The 9,713-nt window shown below is 36.4% G+C and overlaps 1 protein-coding gene across 6 annotated transcripts in view; it reads right to left on the reverse strand.

The window, feature by feature from the left end:
- The window catches only part of lrp8 (low density lipoprotein receptor-related protein 8, apolipoprotein e receptor), a 183,729-nt gene extending 175,659 nt beyond the window's left edge, over positions 1-8,070 (reverse strand). For 2 of the 6 annotated variants that reach the window (XM_077198549.1, XM_077198545.1), the window contains exons 1-2: positions 7,876-8,043; positions 6,920-7,039 (exon numbers count right to left, since the gene is read on the reverse strand). In XM_077198549.1, the coding sequence (XP_077054664.1) occupies positions 6,920-7,039; positions 7,876-7,969 (214 nt within the window). In that variant the 5' untranslated portion in view covers positions 7,970-8,043. Of the gene's footprint in view, positions 1-6,919; positions 7,040-7,875 lie in introns of all 6 variants that reach the window. The other 4 variants (XM_077198548.1, XM_077198547.1, XM_077198550.1 and 1 more) reach the window with 3 other exon arrangements.
- Positions 8,071-9,713: the final 1,643 nt, after the last annotated feature.

A 9,713-nucleotide genomic window follows, 5' to 3' on the forward strand; every position in this document is an offset into this window, starting at 1 on the left:
CGTCATCTTGAAAGGGAGCTTAGTAATGGAACCGGAAAACCTCAGGCCTTCTGTCTTCTCTTCGGACTCATTTATGCCCTGCACTTGGACTATGAAAAACTTTCCACTTTATCCTGCAGGTATTTCTTAACTTTGGAAAGGATGAGCTAACAGCTAAAATTCAATTTAAAAAAAAATCTGCTGTAAATTAAAAATCTGCTGTGCTTCCTCTACACAAGACATCTGAATGTCTACTTTTCCTTTTTTGAATGTAAGTGAATGCAAACTATGTAGTTTTAATTATATCTGTATAGATATACAGTTGTTTTATGGAAAAAAAAATTCATTTAAGTTTACTCAAGTTATCAAGTACACATTACTTAATTTTTTTAGGGCAACCAGTTTGCTCCAATTTTTTAAGTATCCGGGCTAGTACATTTAACTTAAATATATTATGTGTAATAACTGCAAAGTAATTGATATTACAAAAAAATTTAAGTTAATTTAACTTGAATTTTTAAGTTACCATTACTTAATTTTTTAGGGCACTGGGTTTCCTCAAATGGTTTAAGTAAATGCAACTTATCCAGGCTTACAGTGCGAATCAATTCTGACAATAACACGAGTCAACAAACTGAAATGGTCAGACTCATCGTAGAATCATTTTGGATTATTTACTCGCTCACTGAACAAAGGGTAAGAACTGCCAAGTTATGTGTACCTTCTGAAAAGAATTAAAAAATGCCAATTTATAAGTTTAAGGACAGATTTCAATGTGATTTTTAGAGAAATATGCATATAAAATAGTACAAATGGAATTGAGATCATTCATACATGGGCTGTGATAAAGTTTGACATTGCAAAGGATTTTAATCTGCCATGAGCAATTGACACCATAAATACTGCAAATCAAGGGAAACGCTTGTCACATTACCTGAAAAGAAAGAAGAACTGGTACTGTGGAACTGGAACTAGCAAAAGGTACTGTGGTACTGTGGAACTAGTAAAAGGTACTGTGAACTCTTTATTTACTAATGACATGAATGAATTTGTAAAAATAACCGTATGTTGTTGTTTATTTGGGATTAAGGGGTGACAGTTTAATCCATAGCATGAATTAGTCAAGATTCATTTGTGACAGCATTTGTGACAATGCGATAAATGTAGTGCACATTTTTGGATATAAAACCATCCAAAGACACAGATCCTACATAGAACCTCAGCCAAAGGTGCTAAGGTTGATCAGTAACGTTTGGAAGGTGGGTTTAGTAAGACGTTAATATAGTGGTGCAGCAGGGATGATGTATATTTTTGTAGGCCAAAACACAGAAATGGTTAGCCTTTTAGCATTTCGGGTTCCATCGTCCGGACGTCATTTGTTTCTTATAATGGGTTTTTAATTAAATGCCTGAAATAAGGTCTGGGAACCAGGGTAACTTCTGGGTTGGCCAACAAAAATACATCACTGCAGTCTGCACCACTCTATTCTATAAAGTGCCGCCCACTGCAAAACCAAAATCCTGTAGGACGTCTGACATTAGTACCATGTGTGAGAAGAAGCCTCATCTTTCTTGTCCTCTTTCTACACCCTCTCTTCTTTAAACAGGCCTGCCAAACGAATCACTGGCCTGTGGCTGATTGTACCGCACACCTTGATGAGCAGAGACCAACTGGAACCCATCTCCAACAAGAATACAATGTGGGGAAAAAATAGATAAATGAAACAAAAAACGTGTTATTACCACTTCAGCTGCCCTTCACCTATGGCTACTGAATGTGCTGGAGGCAGTGTCTTTGTTCACCTCTCTCTTTATTCAGTTTCTTTCTCTCCTTAGGTGTCTGTCACATTCCCCACCCCCCCCCCCCCCCTTACTGAGAACAAACAGAGACTCAAGATTTCATATCAGTAAGTAGCTCATGAAATTCACCCGAAAAGCTCATCCACAATATCCAGGCAATATCCACAATACGAAGATGAAAACACGTACGTTGTCTCTCTTTGTTTCTTCCTCTCTCGCTCTCCTTAGCTCTATTACATTTCCTTAATGAAGAAATTTTCACAATTCATCAGCATTACAGAGGAAATGCAAGTCAGAAAGATCCCATATACTCTCTAAAGCTTCAGAATTGTATGCATGCACGAGGGTGTTGAAAGTGTGAGAGTTTCAAGAGGACACAGACTGAATGCTTCATACTAATGAATGTTCGCACAATCAAACAAGACATCATCATTTTGGCATAAGTGCTACTTGGGTAAAAACGAGCCTCTGTTTAGTAAATTGAAGAGTTTTTTCAAAAACGGGACCTTATTTCCCTTAAACTCAAATAACCCCACTGATCTGGCATTTCCACACAGCACATGGAGAGGCACTAATTGGATTTATGTTATGCACATAGATATTTCATGGTCACCTGGGTCTTTGTTTCACAATCATTTCACTGCCGCCATCACATATGCATTGGTCCTTTTGTCAGATTGAGCATGTGTGTTTTCTGATCATATTAATGTAACAAAAAAGCCCATGGGCAATAAAAAAGAACCCAGCAATAATTACCACAGCACTAACCGGTTCGAGCAGCAACAAGATTTCTCTGTCAGTACGAATTGGAGGAGCATCGTGACATTGACATTTACTCTACCTTATGTCGTTCCTAACCTGAATTACTTTCTTTCTCTTTTGTTTGTAGAGCACAAATAGTTTTATGTATGAAGAATATCTAGAGAACTGAGGTCTAAAATGACTAAAAGACAAAAAAAAAAACATTCCAAGACAAAATTCCAGATCAAATAGCTTGGTGAGACAAACAAACAAAATATTAAATCGTTATTCACAACAACAAAAAATGACATCCAGACTAGCTCTCTTCGAGCATTCGAGAGTTCGTTAGAAAAGCAGCAATGCCCAATTTGAGAATTAATCATTCTTTGGAGTCAGATCTTTTTAAATGAATCAGTTGATCCAGACCCCAAAATCAGTCTATGATCAAAATTTAACTGATCCAGTTTTCAACAGTTAACAGACCATAGGGATAATCAGTGAAGAATTAATTATTCATCACACAAACAGTCTGTTTATCAGTCAAATAAATCATATTGCATGAAAGTGAATAAATGATGACATGACAGAATGTTCATTTTTGGGTGAACATTTTTATTTTTATGTGGGAATGCAACAAGAAGCAAGAAGCCTGCTGATTGACAACAAATCCCAAAATCGATATAGTTTGCGGACTCTTTCCCAGAAATGACTCAGACCAATTCACAAGAAAAGGGTTGTAAAACATAAAACGAAAGTGTAATAAAATAAAAATCAAAGTGAGGGGAAGGGTGCAGCACAGTGACATCTGCCCCATAATTACACAGGTCTGAACATATAGTGAATAACTTATCATGACAGTACACATCATAAAAAAAAATATAGATTTCAGGCTACAACTCCCTTTCTTCCTGTTAATAGACACAGGACTGTTATTGTTTTATTAAACCTGCACATTTTACAAAAAAAAAAAAACATTTACATTTCCATGAGGAATACTTCCTACCTCAAAGTAAACAAATGAGATCCTCCTCACAAGATGCTGCAATACTTGGAGAGCAGTACCAGGAAAAGATTGTACTAGAAGCAGTGTTTGCTTACTTATTTAGCTCCGCTTTACTCTGTGTGTACTGTATACTATGTGTGTGCGTGTGGATTGAATAAGAAAGGAGTGCATTCAGACACGTAATACAAGAGCTCAGTCTAATAGATACACGTAATACATAAGCCTACTACTAACACAGACAAGCTATGTTAGTAACACTGCACAGCCATTTAATATAAAAATGAGTATTATTCCCACAGGCATCTCTTGTGTCTCTGAAACACGCTATGCCATGTGATACAGGTGGTTAGGCTCATTATCTCAACAGATTCAATAACCATTCCATGACAGACAGGATACCCTGATTATGTCTCTGACCTGTGACCTTTTACGATATGTTCTATTTGACCTCTTTTTTAAGAGATTGAGAGAAAAATAAATTCTTTTGTGTTTGTGTATGTGCAAGAGAGATATTGAGCGGTCCCTTGTTATATTTGTGGCAAAGGTATGTGAAGCACTTGGTTACTTAAAATTAGCCATTAAAAATATGTTGTAATGTCCAACGCAATACGTGTGCAGTACGAGTCAAAAAGAAAAAAAGAAATATGGCCTTTGTCACCTCTGTTTTTCCCCGTGATGTCTTACCTCGTAGAAAATAAATTCATCATGAAATAAAATATACAATAAAATAAAAGCGATGAAAATCTAAGTCAAAATCTTTTTTTTTTAGTTTTTCATACAAGGATTTCAAGCTGCAAGATATCTTTGACACATTTCTGCTGCCCAAAACATCTGCCAAACACAATAAACCACAGTTCAAAAGTCTTTAAATAAATTCATACTTTTATTCAGCAACGATGCATTAATTCCATCAAAAGTGATAGTAAAAACATTTATAATGTTACAAAAGCTTTGTATTTCAAGTAAATGCTGTTCTTTTGAACTCTGTATTCATGAAAGGATCCAAATAAAATTATCACGGTTTAAAAATACTAAACTATTTTCAACACTGATGATAATAATAAATTCTTTTTGAGCACCAAATCAGAATACAAGAATGATTCTAAAGGATCACGCGACACTGAAGATTGGATTAATGGCATCCGAAAATGCAGCTTTGCCGTCACAGGAATAAATTACATTTTAAAATATAGCCAATTGAAACTGAAAACAGTTATTTTAAATCTTTCACAATATTAATGTTTTTACCATATTTTTGATCAAATAAATACACTGTGGTGGCGCATAAGATACTTGATAATCTGAGTGTACAAGCAAACTCTAAAGAATCTTTTATCTCCAAATTGGAAAGTTAAAATCATTATTGTCACTTATTTCTGGCTATTATGGTTATAACATACCTATTTTGTCTTAATCTCTTCACAAGCCTACTTTCAGCTATTTTCTCTCTGACTTGTTTGTTCACAAACAAGTACAGGGAAAATGTTTGCATCATAGCCCCAAACCAACGGTAAGTAAACAAATCATTATCAACATTATCCTGCTAAAAAAAAACTTTTTATAGTTTGGGATTTTTGGAGTTATTGCTATGAAATGTACTATCAAGAACGTTTTGTCAACATTGATTCATGTCGTAGTAAATAAATGTCCATGTGACATTCATCTAAGACTGAAGGCCATCCTGAGACAGATAAATAGTCTCTAGCCACTAAGCCAGTCTCTACCAAAGAGCCCACTTCATCTTCAGACACAAAAGCTCTGTGATTAGAATTTGGTACTGAAAAAAAAGACACAGAAAGAAAGGGAGAGGGAGCTGTATGTGTTGTGAAGTGTTGCTATTACTGTCTCCATGGGCAACTAAAGAGGAATCCTGCCAATTCTGTGAGTAGGTTGTGTCTGGGAGGGGAGTGCAAAGCACAATCCTTAAGGTATTATTCTAATTCAATGTCTGTCCAAGTCCACGGAAAAACATCCAGAAGAGAGAGGGGAGCATTCAACCCTTCTGACAGCCCAAGAGAGCGCTTCTACCTGGGGAGTAACCCCGCAGATACCCTGCCTGCTGGAGATACCACATGAAATGGGGCACCTTTGAATGAATCCATTTAAACAAGCATAACCGAAGCCAAGAAAACACCAGGTGAATGTGACAAACCTGAATCTGGGGGAATGATAGTTGGCAGTAGCACAAAATCTGAGCGTAACGCTTTCATGACTTTTCTTAAATCAAATCAGATCAGGTGGTTTCATATATCATAAATAAAATAATTAATAAAAATGGGTCATCTAAATAAAAATCAAAAGCCACAAAAAAAACTCCCAGCAAGTGATTCCCGATGTGTGTAAATTCACACTTTTTGGGAACAAGGTGGAGGCGTCTCTTTCTCCATACTTGATAAATGCAACCAACCATTCCTGCCCTACATATTAGTGTGTTTACAGCTGAGAAAGCTTAGCAGGCAGCACACAGCACCACTCATAAATAAGGAACAAGAGCAATAGAAGTATGACCTTTATAATCCTATATCGCTAAAACACTGTCTTGCTGTATTTGATCAACATGTCCAGAATGCAGTGCAGATTTGTGAGATTGTCACTTTATGGCATGAAAACGCAAAAGTAACTGCAAGTTAAATTTTAATTCCATCAGTTTTCAGAAAAAGGCATTCTCTCCACTGCGGCTCCGAACACTCCACTTCCACACCAGGATAGTTAATGCACTTGCAATTAATACTGTGACCAATACAACCGAATAATTACATTTTGTGGCAGTTGTGCCTTTCTCTCCTCTGCTGTAGCCTACGGCTCAATTAAGTCATTCGACTTTCTGATTACGATTTTTATGTTTGTCTTACATTAGCAAGTCCTGCAAAAATCAATCTTGCCTGTGTCAACCTTCCAGCAAGTCCTACTTACATTCATAGCTAATAAGCAGATGTCTGTGTCTAATAATACGCTCAAAATATCCCATGCATAATGTCCATTTTAGACATATTACGTCACTATTATTAACTACAATAATAAAGTGTGATTACAAGCTTCACAAGAAAAATTAAGTGCATTGTCCATTACTGATACATACTACACAGAAAAACAAACACTGTAATCTACACAATCTATGTATACAGTGTGTGATGTCATACTTTACAAAGCATAAAAATAGGAAGTAAAAATTCCAGTGTAGAGGTACCTAAAGCCACAACTCATGACAGTTGGAGTCTTTTCAAAGAAACAGTGTGCCGAGATTATTCCTGTGGTTTCAAAACCCAGCGAGTAGTCTAGACAGACCGCATTTCTGGTATCATAAACTGTTTTTTGAGACCCCAATTGAAAGAGGAACAAAGATGGTACCTTCATGGCTGTATAAGACACCTGTTAAAAAGAGGTTTAAATTACTCACGGCAGTTCTCCTCGTCGCTGTTATCCGAGCAGTCATCGTCATCATCACATCTCCATGGAGTCGGGATACATCTGTCGTTCCTGCACTGAAACTGACCGCTTTCACAGTCTGGTTTAGTACCTGTAATATTAAGAAGTTGTGGGTAAATACAGGGTGCAAATTTTGGGGGAGATCAAGTTATTAACTAAACATTTACTGCCATTTACAATGATCACCACAGAGCCACAGACACTGTTTGACCAATATGAGTTTTTCCCTTTGCCCTCCCCAATTTACAATATTTTGATTCATCTCTACTTTAACCCATCCAACTTCCACAAAGGATGTCAAAACAGAATGTTGGGGGGACTTACTATGTACAATACATGTATCAAATATCAAACTTAAAAAAAAAAAAGTTAAGACATGGCCGCGTAGACATTCTTAACAATAGTTTACTATTTTAAAAGTCTCGGTATAGTCCAACATGATTTTATGCTAAGTTCTATTAACAGCTGTCAAACAATACTGTCAGTAAAACTCGATGTGCACGATGACAGGTTGCAGTAAATGTATCGCAAACTTTAAATGACCAAGGTTAAATGGCACGTGTGCATAAAAACACATCTAAATGATACTGTTGACACATTCAATGAGAGTAAAGTTGCGCTATTGCGTATGGGTTACTTCCAATTGTGTACTACGGACTTATACGTAGCCAACTAGTTTACTATAATTAAATTTTGACAAATGCTTCCTTCTTATTGTGCCCACAACGAACACGCCAGGACAAGAACAACATGCACTTGATCAGATTTTCGTTTCTTAAAAATGCAAGTTGTATAAAGAGATTAACATGATATAGCGCTCAAATAATGTCTCGTCATCGGAAGTAGATGCACGCGGCTCCTCCGGTGTTTCTACAGCATCAATTTGCATTCATAACAGCGGACTGTCAGCGTGGAGCAGACACTTACCATTCACCAGCAGAAACCCCACGAGTATCATATGTAAAAGCAGCAGTTTCCCTATAGCCGTCCACATCTTTACAAATAAAGACGTTGTGCTCATACGGAATATAAAAAGGCCGTGCTGTACAGTCTCTACCTCCTGTCTCCCTGAAGTCTGCTCTCTTACTCTCCGCAAGCTCCACTCTGCTTTGGATACCAGTTTGAATCGATGACGCCAACGTGGAAGGGCGGGGCCACGCGTAATGACTTGTACGTACGGGCGGGGTTAATTTTGAGAAATTAAACAAAACATGTCATCAGTCTTAATCTACACAGTTGAAGAGATGAAGAGATTTATGGGCATTGTAGAGTACAAATTATTGTATAGATTGAGAGTTTTGTAAAAAAAAAAAAAAAAAAAAAAAAAACTGAAATAAACGTGATTCTTAATAGCTTTGGCCTCATAATAATATAATATTCAAATATTATATATAATTAATATATAATATGAAAAAATAAAATGGGAATGTTCATGAAAAATAAACAGGTGCAGCACTTTTGTTGTATTTAATTTATGGATGGTGATCTACACTTACAAACATTAAAGCACACTTACAGTGTGTGTGAGAGAAAATAAATAGCCATATTGGTAAATGTTTTAGAGTAAAATAGAAAACATTTTTATTATTTAATTAAAGAAAATTTAAGTGCATTCCTAGAAATCCCATGCAAGACCCATAGCATTTCTTTATATTATCTAACAAGTTAGCCTATATTGCTTCCTAATTATTAAGTCCATTGTTGTGTTTTGTTACATTTTTTGTAATTTAATTCATGTTTATTGTATTGTTTTAGATTGTAGTCTCTAGAAAGTTGTTTAAGGGGTAGCTGCAGGGACTGGCTGGCATTATAAACAGGAAGCTGTCGGGATTGCAGTGCTATATGATAAATTGTTCCCCCTTCTTAAGTGTGAAAAAAAGAATGTAAGAGGGAGAGAGGGAGAAAGAAGTTGAATGTTTTTTCTCAGTTGAGAAGGCATCACCATCAGTCAGTTGTTCTCTTTTCTCACATGCACTGAATCGACTGTTAAACAGCTTCCTCTGCCTGGGTTCTTTCTGAGAGATTACTTTTACTGCATTTCTAGCTTCAGTTTCTGCTATGAACCACTAAGTTAGACATAATAAGAAGCTCTGTAGCAAATTTTCTGTTGTGAAAATAATCATCAACCGTAACGTAAAGGAGAATTTAACCCAACCTATCGTATTATATTGACATGCATAATTTTAGTTCAGAACTAAAGTCACAACACCACAACTTTAATTTCACTGGACCCCATAGTCATAATAGCTATTGGCTATTGTCTCTCCCCAACTTTCTATTTCAATATGTAACCAAGAAATAGAATTTATAGAATTGTCAAGAGATTAATTGACTCTTTAAGGCAAGACACCTACAAACAGGCAAAACCATTTTTTTATGCACAGGGGAATTTTGAGATTTTAAGCTATTTTGCTTTAATAACATGTTTTTTTTTTCAGACTGAGTGAATGAATGAACGAACGAACGAACGAATGAATGAATGAATGAATAAATGAATGAATGAATGAATGAATGAATGAAGCATTTATATAGCGCTTTCATGTGTACTACTGTACACCAAAAGCGTTGTACGATCATATCAGGGAATCTCTCTTCAACCACCACCAGTGTGCAGCATCCACTTGGATGATGTGACGGCAGCCACAGTACAACAGTGCCAGTGCGCTCACCACACACCAGCTATAGGTGAAGAGGAGAGAGAGTGATAGAGACAATTCAGTGGATGGGGATTATTAGGAGGCCATGATTGGCAAGTGCCAATGGAT

This window comes from Siphateles boraxobius, unplaced genomic scaffold, assembly GCF_051911475.1.
Source record: "Siphateles boraxobius isolate OS27281-9 unplaced genomic scaffold, OSU_SipBor_1 41, whole genome shotgun sequence".
Taxonomy (NCBI): Eukaryota; Metazoa; Chordata; class Actinopteri; order Cypriniformes; family Leuciscidae; genus Siphateles; species Siphateles boraxobius.